This window comes from Gorilla gorilla, chromosome 23 (genome assembly GCF_029281585.2).
Source record: "Gorilla gorilla gorilla isolate KB3781 chromosome 23, NHGRI_mGorGor1-v2.1_pri, whole genome shotgun sequence".
Classification (NCBI taxonomy): domain Eukaryota; kingdom Metazoa; phylum Chordata; class Mammalia; order Primates; family Hominidae; genus Gorilla; species Gorilla gorilla.
This window is the reverse complement of record NC_086018.1, coordinates 28417487-28444905: the sequence shown is the minus strand read 5'-3', so window position 1 is coordinate 28444905 and position 27419 is coordinate 28417487. Positions and strand designations below refer to the sequence as shown.

The 27419-nt window shown below is 50.4% G+C and overlaps 1 protein-coding gene and 1 non-coding gene across 3 annotated transcripts; both read right to left on the bottom strand.

Annotated features, from left to right (window-relative positions):
• Positions 1 to 214: 214 nt before the first annotated feature.
• On the bottom strand, positions 215 to 26915 carry SEC14L2 (SEC14 like lipid binding 2). 2 transcript variants are annotated; one of them, XM_004063271.5, is made up of 12 exons: positions 26727 to 26915; positions 24167 to 24242; positions 17676 to 17719; positions 16907 to 16966; positions 16460 to 16648; positions 14793 to 14888; positions 14589 to 14649; positions 13402 to 13485; positions 8202 to 8308; positions 7980 to 8119; positions 7664 to 7833; positions 215 to 1782 (listed from the first exon to the last, which is right to left on the bottom strand). In XM_004063271.5, the coding sequence occupies exons 1-12, from the start codon at positions 26778 to 26780 to the stop codon at positions 1652 to 1654; spliced, it is 1212 nt and encodes a 403-aa protein (XP_004063319.4). In that variant the 5' UTR covers positions 26781 to 26915; the 3' UTR covers positions 215 to 1651. The 2 variants fall into 2 exon arrangements, with proteins under 2 accessions (XP_004063319.4, XP_004063320.4); XM_004063272.5 differs by lacking the exon at positions 24167 to 24242 and having other exon boundaries at positions 26727 to 26900.
• Positions 2929 to 3032, bottom strand: LOC115931996 (U6 spliceosomal RNA). The gene has a single exon (XR_004068387.1). It is a non-coding gene; the product is annotated as a U6 spliceosomal RNA (small nuclear RNA).
• Positions 26916 to 27419: the final 504 nt, after the last annotated feature.

The following is a 27419-nucleotide window of genomic DNA, read 5'->3' as shown; positions in this document are numbered from 1 at the left end:
GGCGGAGGACAACCCACCAGCTGGGCCAATCAGAAGGCAAGCTGGGCGTGGCCCCTTGGGAAAGCTCACGCTAGAGAGCCGAGGAGGATTTCTGCGCATGCGCCCTGCCTATTGGCGTGAAACGGCTGCTGGGTACTTGAGGCCGTCTAAGTTTGGGCCTCTTGAGTGAGAGGCCGCGAGGAGCCTAGCGGTGGGCATTGAATTTCACTCCCTGTGCACTGAACGTTGCTTTATTCATTGGTTAATTTTCCTAACAGCGTTGTAAACCCAGGCCGGGATGTCCTGAGCGTTCTGGCAGAGGCCCGTGCAGCCTCGGCCCCTTCCGGTCCGCGCTAGCCCGGCCTTTGCCCTGAGCTCCCTCAGCTTCGCAAGATGAGCTTCCCAGACGGGGCCGGGGCCTGGCTCTGAGGGAAAGGCGTTCCCGCCAGGTCTGGGGCCGCCTTCCCATGTTCTCTGCAGCCCAGCACCTGTGGTTCGTTGGCGGGGCTCGTGGGATTGGGGTAAGGGCTGTGGTTTCGAGGCCGTCTGTGGCCGCCCCCAGCCCCTAGTCTGCGAGACGCCGGCCCCGCCTTTGGGCGGCCTCCTGCCTGGGGGGCCTCCAGGCCTGGCTACGCCGACCGGCACCTGAACTCCCTGCACGCGTTGCATGCCTCCCACAGAGATGGGACTGCTTAGTAAGACCTTGCTCAGGTCAGTCAGGAAGCGGGTTGGCGGGCACCGCGGGACACTCAGACTGGCAAACACCCTCTCCGAGTGCTGGTCTCTTGATCCCACTTAGCATTTTTGTCTCGGGGTTGCTCACGTGGAGGACTGCTTGGTGAGAGGCCGGTAGCACTGAAAAGGGCACTGGACGATCTGCTTTTAGCTTTCACTCCCACCCTCAACCTCCCTGGCCCTCCCTGCAGCTGCGATCCCTGTGGGTCATTTCCCTGGCGCTTTGTTTGCATGGAGAACAGCGGGTGGGTACCCGAAGTCCCAGGAAGCTCTGAGTCACTGACAATCATTAGTAATGAAAGAGGCAGGCCGTGTGGCCCAGGAGTTGCCAAAGTCTCAAAGTGAGGGAGAGGCCAGCCTGTCTACCGAGTGGGAAGATGTGTGCTGACTCAGGCCACCTCCTGAGACCTGGGAAAAGCCAAAAGCTACCCCGGCCTCAGGGCTAAAATATTTGGAAGAGTTTCTGATCCCCACCGTAACTCTAGCAACCAGCTACCCTGCTACTCCTCATTGCGATCTAAACTTAACGTGTTCATTTAGGAGCAAGTTTCTCCCCGGCAGCTGACTTCCCTGAAGTGTTAAGTCCCAATCCTTCACCGTTTTCTAATTTTTTTCCCTGCTGCCACCCTGTGGTACCTGCCCCCCCCCCCCCCCCCGCCCCCAGCTTCGCTGTCCCTGGACAGGTGAAGTTGGCACACTTTACAGGACAGACAGATCCTATCACGATGGCCAGCCAGCTCCTGGGGACTCCTTAGGTATTTGAGAGACACGGAGACCCACTCCAGTCACTCTTCCTCTGCCTAACTGAAATGAAAGCTCCTGAGGTCTGTCCTCCAGCCCAGTTTCTTTGGGCTTCAGGGTTGTGCGAAAATGACTGCTACAAGGGGTAGAAATTGACAGGGAGACACTGAGGGGGCCAGGCCTGCTGTAGGAGGTGTTATTTCGGGGTGCCTGCCCCCAGCTGTTTCATCTTCTCTTCTGAGGCTTTGTCTGGAAGCAGGACCTCCACAGTGAAATTGACCTTCTTGGCATGAATGAAGCTGTAGGTGTTGTCAAACCGCAGGACATCTGAGGGAAGGCAGAAACCAGACAGACATTCAGGCAGTTCTGGCAAAGGGCTTGGGGACAGTTATTTTTGTTGATGTTTAGTGACTGAGCAAGGCAGTGTGGCAGGGATGAAGGTAGCCTAGGTAATGAAGGTACCTTCATGGGGATGAAGGTAGCCTAGGTAATGATCCTTGACCTTCTGAAACTTAATCTAGCGGGGTTGACAAGACATTCATGGAGAGAAAAAAATAGGCAGAACATGCCAAGTGCCAGATGAGTGACAGAGACCATCTCGTCTGTACCAGCTTGGAAGAAGAGGGCCTGGTAGACTGAAATCATGTGAAACGCTTTTTAAAGGAGTTAGAGCTTGAACTGGACTTTGAAAGGAGGGAGGAGAATTAGCAGCAGCAGTAGCAGTTGTAATAATAACAATAATAGCTGTGTGTTGCAGCACTGGGTTGGTAATCTATATGTTATCTCACTCTTTCCCCCAACTCTACGAGTTCAGCAGTAGTCCTGTTTTATAGCTGATAAAAAGGAGGTGGTGTGACTCTGGTGACACACAGTGAGGAAATGACAGAGCTGGAGTTTCCGTCTGGTCCACATTGCTGCATTTGTTCTGCCTGACTTGGACCCTGGAAAACCTGGCCCTGTTCAATTTCTGACAAAAGGTAAAATGTGCAAACTTTCTGAACCAGGAATTTATCCTGCAAAAAGGTAAATGGACAGAGATGCTCGTTGCATCCCTATTTGTAATAATAAGAGATTGGGAAAACTCAAATCAAAGGAGAATTGCTTCAACAACTTTATATTGTAATCCATGTGATAGAATACTGATATATTTTTTAAAAAAGAGGTTAGCTCCACAGAAGTGACAGGAAACTGTCCACAATGTGTCCTGAGGCCAAAACAAGTTGCAGAACAGTATGTAAACAGTTTGTAACATTTTTGTAACTACATAGGTAAAAATACTTTTGGCTTTACTTCTTTGTCTGTTTAGACTCCCAGATTCTCTGATTATACCACTCTGGTGCTTGTCCTAATGGGAAGGTTTCCTCAAATCCTGCGATGAGTTTGACAGTTTCAAAATTCCTTCAAACATACAGTGAATGACAGACAATTCCTGTGAATATGTGTGTGTGTGTGTGTGTGTGTGTATGTCCTGTTTTCTATTTATTTATTTAAGATAACCTGATTGTCATCCTCACGCAGGGGCCATGCTAATCTCTGTATTGTTTCAATTTTAGTGTATGTGCTGACAAAGCGAGCACTGTATGCCCTGTTTATTATGGAAACATGTAATGCTTCTAGATGGAAGATATTTGATAGGATAATAGACATTAGCAGTGGTTTCCTCTGGAAAGAGAAAATGGGCATGCACTTGGCAGAGAAAGCTTCCACACTTTGGCAGAGGAACAGGCTGCTTTTAATCTAACCCTGTTTCTTTGAGAAGTTGTTCCATTTCAGCCAAACACCCCTTCAGGAGAACTGAATGTGAAAACAAAAACACTAGTTCTGCCCCATCCCTACCCCGGTCTTCTCTCACTGTTCTCAGCAAGAAAAAAAATCCTGTATTTAATCCTAAGACTTAACCTTTTCCTGACCCTGGACAAAATGCATAGTTTAGACAAAGGGTAGACACACCACCCACTCTTTCCTCATGGTGTAAGGTGTTAGTCATCTATTTTTCCCCTGTACTAGAGGTCTTTCAGAGCCAATAGTCCCTCTGGCAAGAGTGAAGCTTCATCTCTGCCCTGGATGATAGAGCCTTAGCAACCAGAATCAACCATGCTGGAGGAGAGGTCCTTTGCATTCGTTGCACCAAGTACTAGGTCGATAATGGCCCTGCCTAGCAAGATACTTGGCCTCAGAAACAAGAAAGGGGTTGATCAGAGAACCACAGGCCAGAGGGAAGTGGAGTCACTGCAGCTCCAGAGTCTGCATGGTTCATTTTGACACTAATCATAGACTCACAGAGCCCCCAGACACCCTCCAGGATAAGGCTCCTTAACTTTAGTTGGGTAACTGACCCCCTTGAGAATCTGATGAAAGCACACAATTTGGCTGGGCGTGGTGGCTCACGCCTGTAATCCCAGCACTTTGGGAGGCTGAGGCGGGTGGATCACCTGAGGCCGGGAGTTCAAGACCAGCCTAACGAACAGGGAGAAACCCCATCTCTACTAAAAATACAAAATTAGCCAGGCGTGGTGGCCCATGCCTGTAATCCCAGCTACTTGGGAGGCTGAGGCAGGAGAATCACTTGAACCTGGGAGGCGAAGGTTGCAGTGAGTCGAGATCGAGCCATTACATTCCATCCTGGGCAACAAGAGCAAAACTCTGTCTCAAAAAAAAAAAAGAAAAGCAAAAAAAGCACATAATTTTAGATTTCCTGGAGCCCACTGCAGAACCTCTGGGGCCATGGTTCCCAATGGGAAAGGTACAACCTTACCCTCTCATTCATGTATTGAAAAAATATATATTCTAAATTAGTTCCCTTTTATATCTCTTTTCTATTACGATAGGAGATTATATTGATTTTTAAATTATGTATGTAGGTAGGATGGGTTATATTATCGGGATATAATATTCAGAATTTCTGTATTTTGAATTTCACTTCAGAATAGTAAAGGGGACATTTTAGACACTATTTGCTGTAAAGAGGAAGTGTTTGGTCTTTACGATTTAGAACCACTGCTCCGGGGGACCCCACATTAAGATCTGCTCTGGTCTACTCCTCTCTTTTTGTTGTTGTTGTTGTTTTGAGACAGAGTCTCTCTCTGTCACCCAGGTTGGAGTGCAGTGGTGCAATCTTGGCTTACTGCAACCTCTGCCTCCTGGGTTCAAGCAATTCTCATGCCAAGTAGCTGGGATTACCAGCATGCGCCACCACACTCAGCTTATTTTTGTATTTTTTAGTAGAGACGGGGTTTTGCCATGTTGGCCAGGCTGGTCTCGAACTCTTGGCCTCAAGTGCTCCACCCACCTTGACCTCCCAAAATGCTGGCATTACAGGCATGAGCCACCACGCCCGGCCATCACTTCTGTCATTTTAAGGAGGAGGAAAACCAAACCTAATAGAGACACTTGCTGAAAACACTGGGAGAGTCATTGGCAAAGCTGGACTCAGAAACCAGGCCTCCTGGTGCCTGGCTGGGCTCTTTTCTCCACAGCACTGCTGACCCTTTCTACAGTGTTTCCAGTCTTCTGACCATATTGTGCACTTCTAGTGGACAAAGTCCAGATCTTTCTTTGGGAATCTTTTCGTTCCTAGTTGAGTATTCTGTACTCAGTAGGCCCTTGGTAAATATTAGGTGAGAAAACAAAAGCAAAATCAATTCAAACTTTGGTTCTCCTCCTTGGTAATTTAGTGCACTGGGATAAGGACCAGAGAAGCCTGGGGAAGGTTAATGTGCTCTTGCCATTGGAGGCTGGCACCGTTTTAATTTCTCCACTGGATGACTGTTCTGCTTTCCAGGGGTCTCCTGGTTCTCCAAGGGCATTGCCCTCCCGCAGATGAGCGTGCAAGCTAATACTGGGTTCTCTCTGGGCTCACATCTAACCTTAGCTGTGGCACCAGGTAACAGCTGATTCCAACTTCATTGTCTTTGTACCTGGGAAGGGGGAATGGATCCTGTGGCCTGCCTCTGCTCCTCTTGGGAATGGGCAAGGAGCAGATCCCAGACAAGACCCTGCAGGCAGGTAAAGGTTCTGGTTGGGAATGTATCCAGAAGGAGCTAAAATAAATTTGGGGGTTTGCAAGCCCAAGCCTGATTATGTTAAAAGGTTCACGTTCCCTTCTTGGGCAGTGTCCTTCAGATACTAAAGAGAAGATAGAGGGGTAATGGGCAGATGCTGGAAAATGGTTTGGGGCTCTCCTACTGGCTCTGTGACCTTGGGTCAATTACTTCCCTGGTCTGGGATTCCACACTCTCTGACACATCCAGGACAGTCAATGGCCAAGAGGTTCTGGATCAGGACTCTAGGATTCTCTGATGTCTTCTGTCTTGATGTCTACACAAGCTACTTTATGGGAGAACATCCCTTCTCTATGCCCCAGCTTCCCCATCCATTAAAAAAATAATTCAAGGCTGGGCATGGTGGCTCATGCTGGTAATCCCAGCACTTTGGGAGGCCAAGGCAGGAGGGTCACTTGAACCCAGGAGTTCGCGACCAGCCTGGGCAACACAGCGATACCTCGTCTCTACTAAAAGCAAAGAAACAGACAAAAAAATTCAAGCTTATATGTATTAAGTGCTTTCTCCTCTGTGGGTGACATTGTCTGGGCTGGTGCTAAGCCTTGTTCTTGCTGAAGCACACAGTATACGCCTTCTCCCCCAGGACCTGGCTGCTCACTAATAAGAATATTCCGCCTCCCCCAGGAGCTATATGGTACCACAGAGCATCTGTGAGGAGGGGGCAGTGGAGATGAAGGGTGCCTGGGATGTGAGGAAGGAGGCAAAATCTCAGGTTGGGTGACCATGTAGACAAGCAGAGAGGCCAAGACATCTGTGAGGCTAGTTCAGATCTCCTGGTAGCGCTGGTACTACCGTAGAAATGGGGCACAGGGCTTCTCCCATCTCCCGGCATTGTCTCCAGGATGGCCCTTCTCCCACAGGCCTTGTCCTAACAATAATAGTGGTGACTGCAGTGCATTGAGTGCTTGCTCTATGCCAGGCATTATGCTAAGCGCCTCACAGAACTTATCACATCAAATCATCAGGTATCCCTGTGAGATACCCCCAGCGTAGCAGTCCGGAAACCAAAGCTTAGGTTTTGTTACTTGCCAAAGGCCATGGAGCTAGCCTTTAGTCAAGTCCAGCTCAGCTCTGATGATAAAGCCTTTGCTCTGATTGATTTTCCATTGGTTCTGACAAAAAGAAACTGGAGATTTGATTGTGGGTGTTGAGGGGGTTGTAGGTATGGTTTTTCTGCTTATAAATGTAATATTAATACATAGTCATCATAAAATATATTTGCAGAAATACTGTAAAAATGAAAGCCCTCCATAAACATCCTGTCATCCCAGAGATAACCACTGTTAGAGTTAGCATAAATTTCCCCAGAGTTCTTTTCTGTGTACACACTTCCTTAACCAAAGTGAGTACATACCATACATGCTGTGTTTCATGCTTATTTGTTTAACATGTCCCAGACAGTTTACATGTCAGTTTATTCTCTTTAACATTGTATGGATGGACTGTAATTTACTTAACAGATCTTATCATGGTCATATGGTTTACTGCCAGTTTCCCAGGCTACTGGGAATATCCTTATTCCTTTATCTTTGTGTATTTGTGTATTTCTGTAGGATAAATTTTCACAAGTAGAATTGCTGAGTCAAGGGGAATTTTAATGGTATTACAAAGTTAAGAGAGATTAAGCACCTTTTCCAATGTCTGTTTCCCATTCTTATATTCTCGTGTAAACTGCCTGCTCATAGTCTGTGTCCGTTCTTTGGTCAGCTGGGAGATGAGTGAAGCTCAGGGGTGAAGGCTGGACTTTTGAGCACTCTGCTTACCTTGTGATCCCATGCCCACCCAGCCAGTTCTGTCTCTGTGACCTCTGGGAAGGAGCATCCCCAAGAAATATCTGTCCAGTCACAGACCCAGTTAGACCTGGACCAGAAAGCAGATGTGTTGAACCCCTGTGATCGCCTAGGACTGTGACTCACCCATACCTAGGAGTATGAGATCAAAGTCCCACCCTGCTGTTAACCAGCTGGGTCACCATAAACAAGTCTCCAAGCCTAGATTTCTTCATCTATACAAGGAGAGGATTGAACTGATGGCATTCCACTTCTAGTTCTAACACTCAGAGCCAAAAATCCATGGAGGAAGAGGAACCTCACAGGCAGAAAGCTGGACATGGGGCTTCAAGGCATTGCCAAGGCAGAGATACTTACAGATGCCAGGATCACTGCAGGTGAGGGTCCCATCTTCAGGGACCAGGTGGGAGTTGTACCTCTGGTTGGGCAGCACCTCTGTCATCTCCCCTGCCCGCTGCCTCTCTCCCATCTTGGTCTTCAGGAAAATCCCAAAACCAACATCCGCTCCATCTGACATAAACTGCCACCTGCAGGGGACATCACCAGTTGAGACATAATTCTGTCTGTGTGTGCCCTCTCCGGGGTCCTGGCACCAGGGCTTCTCCTATTCCAGCCCACCTATCAGGACCTATAGATGAAAGCTCGGGTCTCCTGGAAGGGCCCAGGCCCCTACCTGAGGACACAGCCAGGGAAGAGGATCTCATACTCCACTTGGTGGGAAGAGCCACGGGAAATCTGCACGCTGTGTTCATACTGCTGTTTCACCTGGTCTCGCACATAATACTTCTTGGGGATGTCACCCCCATAGTTGATCTAGAAGCATGGCATGGAGTGAACTGGAATGTGCATTTGAGCCAGGCATCCCTGTTCATCTCTAGCCTCTGGTGGCTCATACCTTGGATTTGCACTTGGGGTTTCCATCAGGGTCAGTCATGGTGCCCCCATACTCCACAGGCACCTGGTCAGGGCTGATATGTTTCAGTAAAACCTCCTTCCAATTTGCTGGCAGGAGAGGGAAGGAAGGATAAAGATGTATCTCAACACTAGGTAAGATTTCGCCATAACCCTAGTGGTCTACACTAAAGAGGCAGAAAAAACCCATCCATCGCACCCCACAACACCCCGCCTCAAATTCCTGCATTAGGAGCACACAGTGCATGCATAGTACTGCAGGGGGTTCAGCAGGAGCCAGAGGATGGCTCTGCCCCAGGCCAGAAATCGAGACCCTGGTTCCTGTCCTCGTTGTGTCTGAACAGCTAAGTGACCTTATTCTTGCCCTGCCTGGTTATGGTGGGAGTGAAATGAACTAAGTACTTGAGAAGGCTTTTCTGTTTGAGACAGAGTCTCACCCTGTTGCCTAGGCTAGAGTACAGTGGCGCAATGTTGGATCACTGCAACCTCCGCCTCCCGGGTTCAAGTGATTCTTCCGCCTCAGCCTCCTGAGTAGCTGGGACAACAGGCGCCCGACACCACACCCGGCTAATTTTTTGTATTTTTAGTAGAGATAGGGTTTCACCATGTTGGCCAGGCTGGTCTCGAACTCCTGACCTCAGATGATCCACCCACCTCGGCCTCCCAAAGTGCTGGGATTACAGGCATGAGCCACTGCGCCCAGCCGAGAGGGCTTTTTAAACCATAAAGTGCCTTATACACGTAAGAGTATGTTATTACCCCACGGAGGTGACACATTGAAGTACAGCAGGAGGGGGGACAAAGAAAGGGTAGAAGGACATTCCATGCAGAGGAAACAGCACGTGTGGCGGGCAGGAAGGCCTGAATGCACATACCCTGTCCTGATTAGACTGAACATTGTGAGGGCAGAACTATGTGTCTTTCCCCCACCTTCCCCTACAGCTAAGTCGTGACTTAATAAGTAAATGCATCTCTGTAGAGTCACCCCTTAAATGGATTCTTGGCTTTACCCCAGCTACCATTTCACTTTTGCTCCCATTGTTTTCAGCTGTTGAGCCACCAGTAATTTGGCTCTTTTTTTTTTTTTTTTTTTTAATACCCAAGCTCCTTCCTGTCTAGGAGAGTTTGACTCTAGCACAGCCAATGCTAAGAACCACTTCACGAATCCAAATTCATAAATATCAGCCAGGTACAATATTTTGATACTAAAACCTGCCTATGCCTACTATATAGAGCATATATAGGCAGCAGCTCCAGGCCCTGGGGTATAAGCCAGTGTCATGCTGGCTGGAGACCCGCAGAAACTGTCCAGAGTCTGCCAGCCCTCAGATTTTTAGGGACCAAAGACCATGCAACTCCTGGGAACACAGTGTCTGTGGTCTTGGGGTGATTTAATCTGCACTGCTAAGCTCCAGTGACCAGCCGGAGTGAATCTCCCCTCTCTGTTGAAGATTCTGTATCTTCCCAGCCTGAGGCAGGTTTGGTTGAAAGAATTTTAGGTGTGGGTAGGGGAACAGACTGAACCGCCTACACAGCTCTGCTGCCAGGAAACCAAACCGCCTCATGCCCATGGTGGGTGGTAGCAGCAGAAAAAACAAAAATCATAAAAACCTCTTGCTCAGCTTTTATAGTTCTTCCCCCAGTCCAGCTGGAGAGTTGGGATAAGGCCAGGAGGATTCTTCCCATCTTACAGAGAGAATAACTGAGGCAACAAAAAGCAGAGAGCTGGCTGGGTGCAGTGGCTCATGCCTGTAATCCCAGTGATTTGGGAGGCTGAGGCAGGAGGATTGCTTGATCCCAGGAGTTCAAGATCAACCTGGGCAACATAGTGAGCTCCCGTCTCTATCAAAAATAAAAATTTAGGTGGGTGTGCTGGCTGTAGTCCCAGCTGCTCAGGAGACTGAGGTGGGATGATCATTTGAGCCCAGGAGGTTGAGGCTGCAGTAAGCCGTGATCACACCACTGTACTCCAGCCTGAGCAACAGCAAGGCTCCCTCAAAAAAGAAAAAAGAATGCTTTTGTGGGGACCTAAATTTAAAAAAGAAAAAAAAAAACAGAGCCTGAGCTTGTTGCTGCCAGAGCTAAGTCTGGAACCCAGAAGTCCTACACTTCCCTGACGAGTTCACTTCACTCCCCGGGTCTCACTAGCATACATTTGGAAAATCTCCACTTCTGATGTGTCACCAAAAGATGAACATTGTGAAGCTTTCAGAATCCCTCTTACCTACCCCCAAAGTTCAGTGCCATAGGTGGCATTCACCCTTTCATGAGCCTGTCCTAATATACCTTTTTGTTTTGTTTTTGAAACGGTGTCTCACTATGTTTCCCAGACTGGTCTCAAACTCTTGTGCTCAAGTGGTCCTCCTGCCTCAGCCTCCCGAGTAGCTGGGATTACAGGTGTGAGCCACCACACCTGGATGCCCAATCTACCTTTCTAGCCTTTTCTCCCTCCACTCCACTTCAGCAAAACTGAACTCCTGCCTGTCCCTGGCTGGCTTGATGCCTGCGTGTCCTCTTTGCTGGGTTTTCGGTCACACTTTTCCTTGTACCCTGATGTTGCCCCTACTTCCCTGCATATCCATTCCCTGTTGACTTGCTTCTCTGCCAATCTCATTAATCACTTCTCAGTCTCCCTCCTGGGTTTGCTTTCTCTGCCTGCTCTTGAGCTCGGATGTTCCCCAGGGTTCTGCCTCTGTTCCTCCGTAGGCAGTCTTACGTACTGACAAGGTTTTAGCTGCTGCTGTTATTTGATAACTCCCAAATCTCCAGACCAGAGTTTTCTCCTAAGCTTCAAACTCAGGTATTCCAAACATTTTTATATCTCACAGACTCCTCAAGCTCAACTTCAAGCTTTTTTGTTTTCCCCAGTTGAACTAATGCATCACCATCTCTGCCAGACACCAGTCACCTCTGCCAGACACCAGGAGCTCATTCTAGCTTTCTCCCTTACTTCCTACATCTAGTCAATTGAGTTCTGCTGTTTTGCTTTCTATATAAGTTTTTTTTTGTTGTTTTTTTTTTTTTTTTTGAGACAGGGTTTTGCTCTGTTGCCCAGGCTGGAGTGCAGTGGCACCAATCACGACTCACCGCAGCCTCGAACTCCTGGGCTAAGTGATCCTCCCACCTCACCCTCCCATGTAGCTGGGACTACAGGCACACACCACCAAACCTGGCTAATTTTTGTATTTTTTGTAGAGATGGAGTTTCACCATGTTGTCCAGGCTGATCTGGAATTCCTGGGCTCAAGCGATCCACCCACTTGGGCCTCCCAAACACTCACAAAGTGTTTGGGATTATGGGCCTGAGCCACTGCGCCTGGCCCTAAATAATTCTTAAATCCATCCTCTCCTCTCTATCCCTGTTGCCAATTCCCCGATTCAGGCTTGCAACACCTCTTGCATGGACCGTGACAACATTGTGCTGAGATTGCACCACTGCACTCCAGCCTAGGCAACAGAGACTCTGTCTCAAAAAAAAAAGGGGGTCCCTTGAAGGTCTTTTGGCCTCTCTGGGAAGGCAGATACAAACAAATCTATAGCTTCCCTAGTAGCTGGTATGTGCCACTATGCACAGCTAATTTTTTACTTTTTTTTGTAGAGACAGAGGCTCGTGCAAACTGGTAGCCTTCGCAATCTTGCTAGTACTGTGTCTCGGTTTAAAATTTGTGGTACTCCCCTGCTGAAAACTCTGATTCCCAGTGGCCTGTAGAGTCATATCCCAGCTTTTCAACCTAGTGCCCTGGATTCTCTGGGGCCTGACTCCTGGTTCCCTCTCCAGCCTCATACCTTGCCACACCCTGCCTCACATTCTATAACAGCTGCCTCTGCCATGCTATGTAAGGTCTTTGTTCAATGCTCTTCTTTCTGCCAAGCAGCTTCCTGCCTTGCTCCATCTGGCAGACTCTTACTCATTCCATAGCACGCAGCTTAGGTAGGCATCACCCCCTTCCTAGCTCAGGTGGAGTGGGTGCTCCCACTGAGTGCTCCCATGCACTTTGTGGTTTCCCCTTCTGTACATTTACCACAGCATACTGATAGATTTGTTTGTGTCTGCTTTCCCAGAGAGGCCAAAAGACCTTCAAGGGACCCCCCTTTTTTTTTTTTTTTTTTTTTTTTTTTGAGACAGAGTCTCTGTTGCCTAGGCTGGAGTGCAGTGGTGCAATCTCGGCTCCCTGCAACCCTCCACCTCCTGGGTTCAAGCGATTCTCCTGCCTCAGCCTCCCAAGTAGCTGGGATTACAGGTGCACACCACGACGCCTGGCTAATTTTTCTATTTTTAGCAGAGATGGGGTTTCACCATGTTGGCCAGACTGGTCTCGAACTCCTGAGCTCAAGCGATCCGCCTACCTCGGCCTCCCAAAGTGCTGGGATTACAGGCATGAGCCACCGTGCCCAGCCAGGACTCTGTCTTATTCATCTTTGTAGTCTTGGCACTAGCTTGGGCCTGGCACATACTATGTGCTTGTCAAATGAAGCTGCTCCTAGTTTTCCCCAACTGAAAGCAACCTTGCTCCTGCAACTTCTGTGGCACCCTCTCTATGACTAGTCTACTGTCTTTTCTAGTTTATATCATAGCTTTCTCTCTCTAGGTCTTTTTTTTTAAAAAACAAGGTCTTGCTCTGTTGCCCAGGCTGCAGTGCAGTGGCATGATCATAGCTAACTGCAGCCTTGAACTCCTGGGCTCAAGGGATCTTCCTGCCTAAGCCTCCAAATAGCTAAGACTACAAGTGCATGCCATTATGCCCAGCTATTTTTTATTTTTTAGTAAAGACAGGGTCTCGCTTTGTTGCCCAGGCTGGTCTTGAGCTCCTGGCCTCAAGTGATCCTTTCACCTGAGCCTCCCAGTGTTGGGATTACAGGCATGAGCCACTGCACCCAGCCTCTCTTTCTAGGTCTTCTGTCTCCTGTTATACTGTAAGTTCCTTGAGGGCAAGGACTGGAGTTTCATTCATCTTTGAATCTACAATAATGGACCCAGTGCTTGCTTCTAGAGTGTCTGAGAGAAAGAGTTCTTAGGCAAACAGAAGAAGGCACTAGCTCCACCCCAGCTTGCTCCTGGGTCCCACTGCTCCCAAACTAGCAGAGGGAGCTTTCACCCTGGTGGCTACGGCCACACCCCTAAAGCTGGACCCGATTTAGGCTACAGACCCTCCTTTGGAGTTGAGAACAGTCTGGACCACTTACCTCCCAGGACCATGATCTTCTTACGAGTGTCCTCACTCAGGAAGGGTTTGATGAGGTTATAGGCCACAGGAAACAGTTTGGGGGCTGGAACAGAGACCAGATAATGTGAGGCTGGGAGCAGTGCCCAGTCTGTCCCTAACAGCGTCCTCTGCAGCACCTCCTACCCTCCTGCCAGCCCATGCTGGGCCACATGTTCCCCAGGGCTCTGGAGCCCACATAGGCAGCCCAGGGTGTGCAGCTCAGCATGGGCATCTTTGAGGTCCAGCCTTCCCATCTTTACAGTGGATATAATCAAATGGTCTCTTCCTATCTCATCAGGCTGGGTGGCTCAAAGGAGATCATAAATACTGAAAGCTCTGTGAGTTGTAAAGTAGTCTGCGTATGTGAAGGGCAGTCTTTATTTTATTTTTTTGAGACAGAGTCTTGCTCTGTCACCCAGGCTGGAGTGCAGTGGCACAATCATAGCTCACTGCAGCCTTTTACTCCTGGGCTCAAGCAGTGCTCTTGCCTCAGCCTCAGTGAGCTCTCAGCTCACTGCATCCTCCACCTCCCGGGTTCAAGTGATTTTTGTGTTTCAGCCACCTGAGTAGCTGGGACTACAGGTGTGGGCCACCACGCCCAGCTAATTTCCATATTTTTAGTAGAGATGGGGTTTTGCTATATTGGCCAGGCTGGTCTTGAACTCCTGGCCTCAAGTGATCTGCCCACCTCAGCCTCCCAAAGTGCTGGGATTACAGGAGTGAGCCACTGCAACTAGCCCTATTTTTATTTTTTTGAGATGGAGACTTGCTCTGTCGCCCAGGCTGGAGTGCAGTGGCACAATCATGGCTCACTGCAGCCTTAAACTCCTAGACTCAAGCAATGCTCTTGCCTCAGCCTTTTGAGAAACTGGAACTACAGGCATGCACCACCATACCCAGCCATTTCCTTAACTTTTTTATAGAGATGAGGTCTTGCTGTGTTACCCAGGCTGGTCTCAAACTCCTGGGCTCAAGAGAGCTTCCTGCCTCGGCCTCCCAAAGTGCTGGGGTTACAGGCGTGAGCCAGCACACTAGCAGGGGCAGCAGTCTTCTGAACATGTCCTCAGACCCCCTCTTTTGGCTCACTGTTTGACCCTCCATCTGCCGCAGTCATGTTTTTGACCCCTCTTTTCCATCTGCCTTTATCACAAGAAATTCCCAACTTACCTTTAACAACAAAAAGACGCTTCAGTGTTTCGGGATAATTTTCCTCAAACATGCAGAGAAACTGTGGAAACAAAATCACTCTTGATTCCAGCAGGCTCAGAATCTGCCCCCATTGCCTCACCCATCCCACAGGACAGCCTAGGAGAGGGGCCCACTCCTCCTCCCCTTCCCTCTGTTCCCTTCCTCCCCATCCCTGCCCCTCACCTCTCCATAGGCCTCCACAGCAGGCTTCCAGAGATGCTTGAGGCCAAGCCCCTCGCAGTCATAAATTATGGTGATGGTCTCCACCTTCCTCCCCAACTGCAGGGAACAGAGAGCAGGAAGTCTTGTCAGGCTGTCCTACTTCAGAAGCCCACTCCAGTCCAGGCCAAATGATTGCACTGTGCATCCAGAGAGCAATCAGAGCTAGTTAGGGCCAGACCTAGAGTTTTCCAAACTGAGATAATCACCCCAGGCCAGAATTGTGGTCTAGGCGAGTCACTCTTCCTGCCTAGGTCTCTGTGTTCTTTTCCAGTACATGACTGGGTGGATCTAGATGACATCTGAGATGGCTTTGGTTCTGCAGTTTGGCCTGATGGCCTCCCCCTTCCTGAGTCACTGTGTGCTCTGTGCACGGTACCCGTAGAGCCACTTACGCCCGATGACAGATGTTCTGTGCACCCTGAACCCTCAGGGGTGCATCCACATCTAATGCTTCCTGCATCCCCAGCTCCACAGGGTCTCTGCGCACAGTAGGCTCTCTGTGAACATTTGCAGATGAGTGTGGGAATGTTCCTAGACTTTATGACATCATTTCACTGGATCTTTACAACTGCTGAGAGGCGGGCAGGAGGGAAGTGGCAGCTCCTGCTTGTTCTTCAGTCTTTTTCTCAGTAAGGGAATCAGCTATCCTTATTTTTTTTGACGCAGGGTCTAGCCCTGTTGCCCAAGCTGGAGTGCAGTGGTGCGATCACGGCTCACTGCAGCCTCGACTTCCCAAGTTCAAGTGATCCTCCCATCTCAGCCTCCCTAGTAGCTGGTATGTGCCACTATGCACAGCTAATTTTTTACTTTTTTTTGTAGAGACAGGCTCTTGCCATGTTGCCCAGGCTGGTCTTGAACTCTTGGGCTCAATCTGCCCACCTCAGCCTCCCAAAGTGCTGGGATTACAGGCATGAGCCACCACACCCAGCCATCCTTATCTTTTTTAAATACAGAATTAGAGAAGCAAGAATCTGAGATCATTTGCACCAGTGGTACCCAAATACTTGCTCAAGGATGGGTTGGTCCACAATAAGATTTCACTGGGTCCCCATATAAATCAGAAAAATAACAATAATGAAGTGAGTTTTTTAATTTAAAGGACTCCTTTTTTTTTTTTTTTTTTTTTTTTGAGATGGAGTCTCTGTCGCCCAGGCTGGAGTACAGTGGCACGATCTTGGCTCACTGCAGCTTCCTAAAGGACTGCTTTTTCATCTGAGATTATTGCCATTCTTATAGTTTTGGGTGTTAATGATGGCAACAATAGATGGTCATTGTTTTAAAGTCCTTACATGGCAAAATAGACATTTGGGAATATTCTAAAACTTGGAAATGTCACTGGTCTAGGAAATCCCAAAGCCTGGGCCTCGGCCAGGTCCAGTGGCTCACACCTGTAATCCCAGCACTTTGGGAGTCCGAGGTGGGTGGATCACTTGAGGTCAGGAGTTCAAGACCAGCCTGGCCAACATGATGAAACCCCATCTCTACTAAAAAAGTTTTAAAAATTAAAAAAAAAAAAAAGTCTGGGCCTTGGCCCTGAAGCTGTGCTTATATTCCTGTGTGACATCCCTGCTTCTGCTGGAATGCCTCTGCTGTGGTCAACTCATTTCTAGCCATGGTGGTCCACTCACCTTTGTGGTCTGGTGGGCACACTCCTGCAGAAGCAGCTCACACTCCCGCATCTTGGTCCTGAGCAGGTCCTGTTTGGAGGCTGAGAACAGCAGACCCTTGGCATCCAGAGGTCCAATTATGTCGTACCAGACTGGGCAGCCATCCAAGTCATAGCCACACATACCCCCTGACAGATACTGTTGGATCACCTGGGCAGACACAGAGGAGCCACCTGGTCAGCAGGCATCCATACCTTGCCTGGACCACAGGGCCTTACTCCGGGTTCATCAGTATCTTTCTCTACCTCCCTCCCCTGGGTACCAACAGATGCCCATTCTGGAGACCATCAGGGCTCAGTGGGCATTGTCAGACCTTTCCTCTAAGGATCCAAATCCAGTGGATCCAGGACCCAGGTTGTGGGTCTGAAAGGCCTAGCATAGGGATGAGGTGGGATAATTTGTGCTCACCTCTGGAGGCTGCCAGCTAATGATGTTGTCAATGTCCTTTTGCTTTCGGAACTCCACATGCTACAAAGATACAATGGGGAAATTTTTAAAAGGAGGGATGGACAGCCGGGCATGGTGGTTCACACCTGTAATCCCAGCACTCTGGGAGGCCAAGGCGGGTGGATCACTTGAGGTCAGGAGTTCAAGACCAGCCTGGCCAACATGGCAAAATCCCGTCCCTACTAAAAATAGAAAAATTAGCCAGCTGTGGTGGTGCATACCTGTAATCCCAGCTACTCAGGTGGCTGAGGCATGAAGTCACTTGAACCCGGGAGGCGGAGGTTGCAGTGAGCTGAGATCGCGCCACTGCTGCACTCCAGCCTGGGTGACAGAGCGAGACTCTGTCTCCAAAAAGAAAAAAATAGAAAAGAAAACAAAAAGCAGGGATGGTGGGGGAGGTTTAATAGGCATGTGGCAATAAGCGACAGCACGAATGGACCACCAGATCATAAGTGGTCACCAGAAGGCATGAGGCAGGAATGGAAAAGAAGGCCCTGCCTGTTTTAGAGGTCTTAGCAGAACAGATTATCATTCTTGGCTGGCCCAGAGCTATAAAAGCCTGTGTTGCCAGGGAAGGGAATGCAATTTGTCCCAGAGGGATAAGGCAACAGTGGTCGGCTAATACTCAAAGCCAAAAGCTGTGATTGGGATGGGAGGTGCGGCAAAATAAGTCCACGCAAGGAGTGATTCTGATGGGGAGGAACTGAAGCAACAGCCAAATGTGTCTCACCTTCCGGAGCATGGCCTCCGACTTCTGCAGGTCGAAGCTTCTGGCTGTAACAGGGAAACAGTTCTGGTCAGGGTTAGGTTAGCAGGACTGGGTGTCCAAGGATGGGAAGATTCCCATATTCCCATGATAGGGCCAGTTCCTCTCAGTCATCTCTCCAGCTAACCCTCAGACCATCCTACAAGCAGAAGCTAACATGAGAGCCTTTACTGAGAACTTCTGGGGCACCACAGGCCCCAGGTTTGCGAGGAGAGCAGGTCAAAGTTCAGGGCAGCTGGGGGCAGCTATTGTAACTTCAGGGTCAAGAGAGCTTTACTCCAGTGGTTATAATCAACTTAAAGGTCGTCCCTCCTCTCAGTGAAAATGAACCCCGGATCCTCTTATCATTTGGCCTTCCCCCTTGCACAAAGTTTATCTCCTCCACAGTCTCACATCCAATCCTGAGACCTTGACACCACAGTTCAAAGATGAACATACCAGCCTGGGCAATACAGTGAGACCTCGTCTCTCCAAAAAAAAACAAAAAAAACCCAAAAAACTAATTAGCTACAGGTGGTGGCATGCGCCTCTAGTCCCAGCTACTTGGGAGGCTGAGGTGGGAGGATTGCTGGAGCCTAGGAGGTGGAGGTTGCAGTGAGCTGAGATCTCTCTACTGTACTCCAGCCTGGGTGACACAGCGAGATCCCATCCCAAGAAAAACAAAAAACAAAGATGAATATAGCTGCCCCTGTAATCTGTGGCAGAGCTGGCAGAACATCCCAGTGGGATAGAGGGGTTGATGAGCCTCCACCCAACCTTGTCATGTCCTCAAAGGGCCCACACATTCCCTAAAGCCACACAAAGGGCCTGCCTCCCAGGGCTCCTGACAAGTTTCAGAATTCAGTTTCACCTGGGTCACCTCTTTATGCATGATGCCCCAAAAGTTGTCCTGCTCAAGCTTGAACACAAAGACCTCACTGACCCCCAAGGCCACTTGCTCCCAGGTAATCATAGCTGCAGTTTGCACTCAGCTGATTGATACTGAGTTGAGATTCATTTCAGAGACACTCAGAGAGTAGGATTGCCTCCTTAGCCTCATGACAACACTTCCAAGACTGGAAAATTCTGTGCTTTCACTCTGCATCTCCCCTACCATCGTGCTGCCCATCCTTAGAGACTTTACGAAGCCCCACAGCTTGGTCTGAAGTCCATGCAAATAACTTCCCTTTGAGTGTTTTCCAATTTTCCAGAGCCCCCTCAGAGTGTGCTCTAAAAGCCACGCAGAGCCCCAAGTGTTGTCTAAGAACTTTCTTTTTCTTTTCTTTTCTTTTCTTTTTTTTTTTTTTTAGACAATTTCGCCCTTGTCATCCAGGCTGGAGTGTAATGGTGCAATCTCAGCTCACTGCAACCTCTGCCTCCCCGGTTCAAGCAATTCTCCTGCCTCAGCCTCCTGAGTAGCTGGGATTACAGGCGCACGCCACCACACCTGGCTAATTTTTGTATTTTTAGTAGAGATGGGGTTTCACCATGTTGGCCAGGCTGGTCTCAAACTCCTGACCTCAGGTGATCCACCCGCCTGGGCCTCCCAAAGTGCTGGGATTACAGGCATGAGACATTGTGCCCAGCCTAAGAACTTTCTTGGCAACAGGCAACACCCTTAACTCAGGTGGAGCTTATAGGCACTGAAACCCCCAAATGCTTTTCACCTGTGCCACTGCTAAGCCTCCATTGCATACATGGAGAGGAGAGACCTTAGATCCTTCCCTATCAAATTTCCTCTTGTTACAGTCAACTTCAGTCCATCCTTCAAAGAGTTTTGAGATCCAGATTCTGATCAATTTTGCCATCTGACCTATGAACCATCCCTCCCAGTTGTATGTCCTCTGTGGATTTGGCATCTAGATTTGCTGACAGCTGTGGAACCTGGGCCAGACAGGCTGCCCTCTGGACTGTCACCGGTCCCTTAACCATTGCTCTCTGGGAGTGCTGAGCACATTCCCTGACTCTGCCGTTATGAAAATCAGTCCCTTCTCCCGGGCCCATCGGCTCCCTCAAGAGATTTGACCAATGCCACACCCATCACAGGTGCCGGACACATCCTGGCAGAACCGAATCCCACCCTTTTTTGTGTGCTGCCACGGCAGCGTGGGACAGCTTTTAGAGGAATATCTTCTGGGTTTGCATCCCAGCTCTTCATTTCTCTGCTTGACCTTGGACAAGATACTGTACATCTCTGACCAAATCATCTGATAAGCTAGAAACACTTGGAAGATGCAAGGCACTGTCCTCTCATGATGGGGGAGTTGGGCCATGAAAATGAGAATCTTCCATAGGAAGGACACCACTATTGTGAGAAGAACCCTTATCTTCTTAGGGAACAGGAGTGGTGGCAAACTGTGAGCCCCTTATCTTGGGGAGGCTCTCCAGTTAACCCTTATCTGCCAAGGCCCAACATCCAGCATCTTCTGTGAGGGCTCTCCCAGAGTTGCCACCTGCTCCTGGCAGTACCACACCTGAGGCCTCCCCATGCCTGCTTGAGGCCTCTCTAGGCTCCTGCTGCCCTGGTCAGGGGCAACTCAAAGCATGGCTTGGGGCACTGCAAGAACCCAGCTCAGGAGCAGCTGTCTGGGTGGTGGTGGTTCATTCATTCCCTAGACCTGTAAAATGCAGAGACTCAGACCCGCTCTGCCTCCCTCCCAGGGCCTCCACCACTTCCTTGTTTTATCCTGCTCTCTGATCCTTCTTGCTGGGGTGCCCAGAGCTCAGCCTCAGTCAGGGGGAAGCAGAGGAGACTTGCGGACCTGCTCTCCATGCCTGGAAGCCAGCAGAAAACTGAAGCCCTCAGTGGAGAAAGGGAGGGAGAGGAGCCCCAAGCACACACCTAGGTTAGGGACAGACATTCTGCCGGTGTGTGGCTTTTATGAAAGGTCTTTGTCAGATTGAAGGAGAGAAAGAGAAAAGGCTGTTTTTTTGTTTGTTTTGTTTTGTTTTATTTTCTTTTTTTTTTTTTTTGGATGGCTTTCTTTTTTTTTTTATTATACTTTAAGTTTTAGGGTACATGTGCACATTGTGCAGGTTAGTTACATATGTATATATGTGCCATGCTGGTGTGCTGCACCCACTAACTCGTCATCTAGCGTTAGGTATATCTCCCAATGCTATCCCTCCCCCCTCCCTGTTTTGTTTTATTTTCTTTGAGACAGAATCTTGCTCTGTCGCCCAGGTTGGAATGCAGTGGTGCGATATAGCTCACTATAGTCTCAAACTACTGGATTAAGTGACTTCCCACCTCAGCCTACCGAGTAGCTGGGACTACAGGTGCACGCCACCACACCCAGCTAATTTTTTTTTTTAAGTAGAGGCAGGGTCTTGCTGTATTGCCCAGGCTGGTCTTGAATTCCTGGGCTTAGATGATCCTCCCACCTTGGCCTCCCAAAGTGCTGGGATTACAGGCATGAGCCACCATGCCAGGCCTTGGTTTTTTGTTGTTTTTTGGGTTTTGGGTTTTTTTAGGGACAAAAAAAAAAAAACCCAATTGAGATTCATATTAGGTTCTGACCAGGCCTGAGCTCCTGCCCAGGAAATGTGAGGCACAAATGAAATGCAGAGGAGACACTTCCTCTGTTGTAAGAGGCTGAGCTTGGCTTTAAGGAGCAGGGGTGGCTTCCTGGAAAGGATACTGGCCTGGAGTCTGGAGTCCTAGGTTTCTGCCCTGATTCTGCTTCGCATTAACTGTAACTTCAGGTAAGTCCCCTCCCCTCTCTGAGCCTGTTTTCTCATCTGGCAAATGAGAATGACCGACCACATTCTTTGAATGACCGCCACTGTGAGGGGGTAGGGTGTGCCTGAAGTATGAGGCTCCCCAAGAATCGGGAGACCAGCTGCCAGGACCCCTGGCTGGCCCCTGCCTCAGTAAGAGAGCTGTGTTGCTGTTCAGTGGCTCTCAGAAACCATGCTTCTCCCCCAACAGCAGCTCCCTAGTCTGCTAGATCGTTTTGCAACTGGCCCTTTAAGAAGGCTACTATCTTCCCACTCCCTCCACCCACCTGCTTCTAGCTGCAGCCCTTCAGCAAATGCTGGGCCAAAATTTCCTCCAGCCTGAATTGATTCCACTGCCACCCCCACGCTACCCCTCCACCCTCTCTGGGTGGTGGACTGGGGTGGGGGATGGGATGGAAGCTTTTTTGGGGAAAGGGGCAAGTGACACTTCCAGAGGCTCCTGGATGGATCTGCCCTCAGATGTTTACAAGCAGCCTCTCAGGAGCGTGCCAGCTCTATGAAATTTCTGGAAAGAAAAGGAAAATACATCTCTTCACCTGCCCCAAGACTTCTAGGGTGTGCATGTGCATGTCTTTATGTGTCCATAAAGAAATAATAGCGCCAGTCACAATGGTGTGTACCTGTAGGCCAAGCTACTCGGGAGGCTGAGGTGGGAGGATCACTTGAGCCCAGGAGTTTGAGGCCAGCAAGACCCTGTTTCAAAAGTAAAAATAGGCCAAGGCGGATGGATCATGAGGTCAGGAATTCGAGACCAGGCTGGCCAACATAGTGAAACCCCGTCTCTACTAAAGATACAAAAAAAAAAAAAAAAATTAGCCGGGCGTGGTGGCGCATGCCTGTAATCCCAGCGACTTGGGAGGCTGAGGTAGGAGAATTGCTTGAAACTGGGAGGTGGAGGTGGCAGTGAGCCGAGATCGCACCATTGCAGTCCAGCCTGGGCGACAGAGTGAGACTCTGTCTCAAAAAAAATAAAAATAATAAAAATAAAAATATAAAATAAAAATAACGGCCAGGTGTGGTGGCTCATGCCTGTAATCCTAGCACTTTGGGAGGCTGAGGTGGGCAGATCACCTGAGGTCAGGAGTTCGAGACCAGCCTGGCCAACATGGTGAAACCCTTAGCCGGTGTGGTGGTGGGAGCCTATAATCCCAGCTACTCAGGAGGCTGAGGCAGAAGAATTGCTTGAACCTGGGAGGTGGAGGTGGCAGTGAGCCGAGACTGCACCATTGCACTCCAGCCTGGGCAACAGAGCAAGACTCCATCTCTAAATAAATAAATAAATCACTTGAGACCAGGAGTTCAAGGCAGCAGTGACCTACGATCATGCCCATTGCCTGGGCAGCAGAGTGAGACCCTGTCTCAAAAAAAGAAATTAAAATTAAAATAATAGGACATAATTTGTACTCTAATATTTTAGGATATGATTCTACACCACACTATGGGAGGCCAAGGCAGGCGGATCACTTGAGGCCAGGAGTTCGAGACCAGCCTGGCCAACGTGAAACCTAGGTCTCTACTAAAAAGAAAAAAAAAAAGGTGACCTTCTTTTTTTTTTTTTTGAGATGGAGTCTCCCTCTGTCACCCAGGCTGGAGCGCAGTGGCGAAATCTCAGCTCACTGCAACCTCCACCTCCCGGGTTCAAGTGACCCTCCCACCTCAGCCTCCTGAGTAGCTGGGATTACAGGCGCCCGCCACCACGCCCGGCTAATTTTTGTATTTTTTAGTAGAGGTGGAGTTTCACCATGTCAGCCAGGCTGGTCTTGAAGTCCTGGCCTCAAGTGATCTGCCCGCCTAGCCTCCCAAACTGCTGGGATTACAGGCGTGAGCCACCGCACCTGGCCATAATGGAATTTTCTTTATTATTTCTATGTCTGTTAATAAAATTTCTATATAGAGGGGAAAAAAAGTGTCAGAAGAATCAGGGAGGGTGGCACATGACCTGAATCACAGGAAAGGAGAGGAGGGGAAGGAATGGAAACATCTCAGGGATTGGGGCACCAGGCTGAATTTGACCCTCATGCCAGTAGAAATGTGTGCATTTCAACACCACATGCAGAGTTCTGTCATGTCACGTCTTGCAGCAGGCAGGTCTTGTCCTGCTCTTCCAGAAGAGGATCCTAGGGAAGTATTTACCCTGAACAAGGCACCACAGCCAGGCCGGGGAAGAGCTGGAACCAGGACCTGGGCTCTAGAGCCTGGTGGTGGTTTGAGGAGACTCTTGTCACTCTAGGTCAGGCTGTGCCCCTCAGGTTCCCCATGCACTCTGTCCCTCCCTCAAGTTGCCTAAACTGTGGTCTGCAGGGACCTGCCATCACACTAGGGCATAGCAGGGGCCAGGACTCTGGTTCTACACTTGGCTCTGCCTCTGACCACCCACATGGCTGGGGCCGTTCTCACTTTTTTTTCAGCCAATTTCCCCAACTCCATCAGCAGAGCAGATTTCTTGAGTAGATGGAAAAGGCTGTGGGCCAAGGGTCAGCCGACCTGGACTCTCCCCTTTTCTCTGCCTGCAGTTCGCTCACTGTGTGGCTTGGAACAAGTCACTTGACCTCTCTGAGCCTCAGTGTCTTTATCCACTAGGAGGGTTGAGCTTATGTCATTGCCAAGGGCGCTTTGGTGCTAAAGGTTGGACACTCTAGATGCCCCAATTGCCAAGGGCAGGGTTTTCAGAGGGTGCTATTCTGTTGCCCAGAACAAGCCCCTGCCCCAGCCTCCCGCAGCCCCTCTTCCCTCACCTCGGAGCCAACGCAGGAGAAAATAGTCATCTGGATTCGGCAGGGCCGGCAGCACATCCTGGACATTCTCCCGAAACTGTAGGGAGAGGCATCGGGGTGAGTGGTAGGGCCTGCCCTGACTGCTGCCCTCTGCCTAGGACTCTCCACTGAGATCTTTGCTGGACGCCTCTTTCTTTTTTTCTTTCTTTCTTTTTTTTTTTTTTTTTTGAGATAGAGTCTCGCACTGTCGCCCAGGCTGGAGTGCAGTGGGCGATCTCCACTCACTGTAAGCTCTGCCTCCCGGGTTCACACCATTCTCCTGACTCAGCCTCCCAAGTAGCTGGGACTACAGGGGCCTGCCAACACGCCTGGCTAATTTTTTGTATTTTTAGTAGAGACAGGGTTTCACCGTGTTAGCCAGGGTGGTCTTGATCTCCTGACCTCGTCCTGATCCGCCCATCTCGGTCTCCTAAAGTGCTGGGATTACAGGCATAAGCCCCCACGCCCGGCCAACTGGACCTCTCTTTAACATAGTTCAACTCTGCAGACACTCCCTGGGCACTCATGCTGCCTGGAGCACTGTCTTGTCAGGGGGTGCCAGGTTGCAGGGCAGGAAGTGGGAAGGGAGTGAGACACTGCCCCTGCCCCACAACAAGGGCTCCCACACACCAGTCTGGGGGCAGGCAGATGTGTTCCCAGCTAATCATGATAGTAGGCACTCTGATACGGACTGCAGTAAAAGCTGTCAGTTTACCAAGCATTTCCTGTCGCTCAGCGCTGATCTTGGCACCGTAGCTTATTTACTCCTCACTCACAACCTGTAGAAGTATTGTCCCCATTCTACAGATGAAGGAATTAAAGCTCAGAGAGGCTAAGTAATATGCCCAAGGTCAAACAACTAGTCATTAGCAGAGTTGGGATGCAAACCCGGGTCTGTCTGAGTCCAGAGCACACACTCTTTCCACCATGGTCTTCTGCCCCATGGAAGGATGAGGAGTTTGCTGGGGAGCAGAGGGAAGAAAGAGGTGGTCTCACACGGCTTCCTATAAAACATGGCATTTGTGCTGGGCTTGAAGGACTTCAAAGGCAGCGGGGGAGGGAGGTGGGCAACTCAGGTGGAGGGAACAGTTCCAGTAGGGGAAGCCAGGAAGCGGGAAAGTGCAGGTAGTGCCAAACAAAGGAGGTGGACAGTGACCTCAATGGACAGCCACACCTACCTCCAACCTCTCACTCTCTGGTAGGCGAACAGGCCCCCATATGCCCTCCCTGAGCCTCCTGCTCCCAGCCATTCACCTTTCTCTGACCACTGACCTAGAGGGCAGTCCCAGAGGAGACTAATGAGGACTGGCCACCTCTGCCCCTTGCCTAGGTCAGCCAGGGACTCAGACCATCCCACCCCACAAAGCGGCTCCCAGTGCACCAGGGAAACTGCTCCTCCAAACTGCAGGCATGAAGCTACCCCTCTCCAAGGACCCTAACCAGCCCCTGGTCTCCAGTTTAATCACCACCTAATCCCTTCTCTGCCTGACCTCTCCTGCGAGTCAGCAGTAAAATCTGAAGCCTCCCTGTCCAGCCTTCCTGGGATGGGGGAGGCCCAGCCTGGGACAAAGGCTTTATGGAGCTGGTGCCTCCCCACTGCTGCCAGTGGCAGGATACATCTGCCCCCCGCCCCACCTTTCCCAGCCATGGAAAACTCCCCAGCTGTGGAGCCTCCAAATCTTGGGGCCAGACCCTATGGGCTCTTGCCCAGAGAAGAGCCGACCTCCTCACTCCCCAGGGGTGACAGATAAGAGATTTAGTTCGTGAAGAGGAAGGTCCCGCCCTCAAACTGTTGCCCCCTCCTTGTCACAGGTGCCAAGGCAAAGCCAGGCTCACCTTCTTGCCTTCTGAGGAGCATAAACCTTAAGTCCTGAGCCAGGCAGGGGTCTGGGATGCAAGATAGGGAACGGCTGGTCTCAGCTCAAACTAACACCAACCCAGTGCCTCATGGGGGGAGCCTGGAATTCACACATGGAGGTGTTCCCTTCAACATCATCTGGTCCAACCTCCTCATTCCATGGCATCGAGGAGCAAAGAGAAGGGCAGGGTTTTGCCCAAGGTCGCGCAGCGGCTTGGTGCCGGGGCAGGAGCTATCCAAGTCTCCCAAGGAGCTATCCAGAGCCCTTTCCATCGTGCCACTGACCCTACAAAAAGAAAGCCTCCCGGAAATGGGAGGAAACTTGGGCCCCTGCCCCTGCCCCTGCCCCTGCCCCAGGGCCCGGCTGCCAGTCCCGAGGATGAATGTTGCCTTTGTGCCCTCAGCGGCCTCCGGGGACTCACAAGCAACCACTTCTCCCCAGGTGGCACCGCCACGGCTGCTCAGAGCTTGGGCGGGGGGTGGCCAAACTTCCTGGGACCTCGAGGGTGGCAAAGGGAGGAAGGAGCCATCCGCGGGCGCGGGCCAGGCTGGGACAGCCGCCTCTGTTCCCTCCGCCGCCCGCCACGGACCCTCGGCCCCCACCCAGCCCCGTCCCTTCTCGCTGCCGCAGGAGGGCGAGGGCCACAGCCCGAGGCGGGAGCCCGGGCCAGGGCTACAGCTCACCTTGGCCAATGCCTCCTTCTGCTTGGGGCTCAGATCGCCGACTCTGCCGCTCATCGTGGCTCAACCGCGGGGATGGGGTTTGGGGGCGGGAGGCGGCGGGTGCGGCAGCTGATGGAGCACAGACTCGTCCTCGCCGCCACCCGGAGTAAAGTCCCAGCCTTTTGCCCGGGCCGCGGAGCTGGCAGCCAAGCCCCGCCTCTTAAAGGATCCCGAGAGGCGGAGTAGGGAGCGATGCGCTGGGCGCGGGAGGCTCTGACACAGGCCCCCTCCGCCCTCCTGAAGTCAGAGACCCAGGCAGGAGGCGAGCAACTGTGCCCACTGGGACTGAGGCCAGTGGGCATCAGAAGGGCAGGGAGTCTCAGTTTTAGTTCCAAATTTATCCTTACCTCATTGTGTGACCTTGGGAGAGACACCTGAGCTCTCTGGGCCTCTGAACAAGGAGGGATTGAAAGGTGCTATCTAACGAGCTCTTCTAACCAGGCTCGCATAGTGCAGGACAGCACAGCATCCTGCACACAGGGATTGTTTTTGCATTTTTTTTTTTTTTTGAAACGGAGACTCGCTCTGTCACCCAGGCTGGAGTGCAGTGTCACGACCTCGGCTCACTGCAACCTCCGCCTGCTGGGTTCAAGCTATTCTCCTGCCTCGGCCTCCCAAGTAGCTGGGATTACAGGTGCACGCCACCATGCCAAG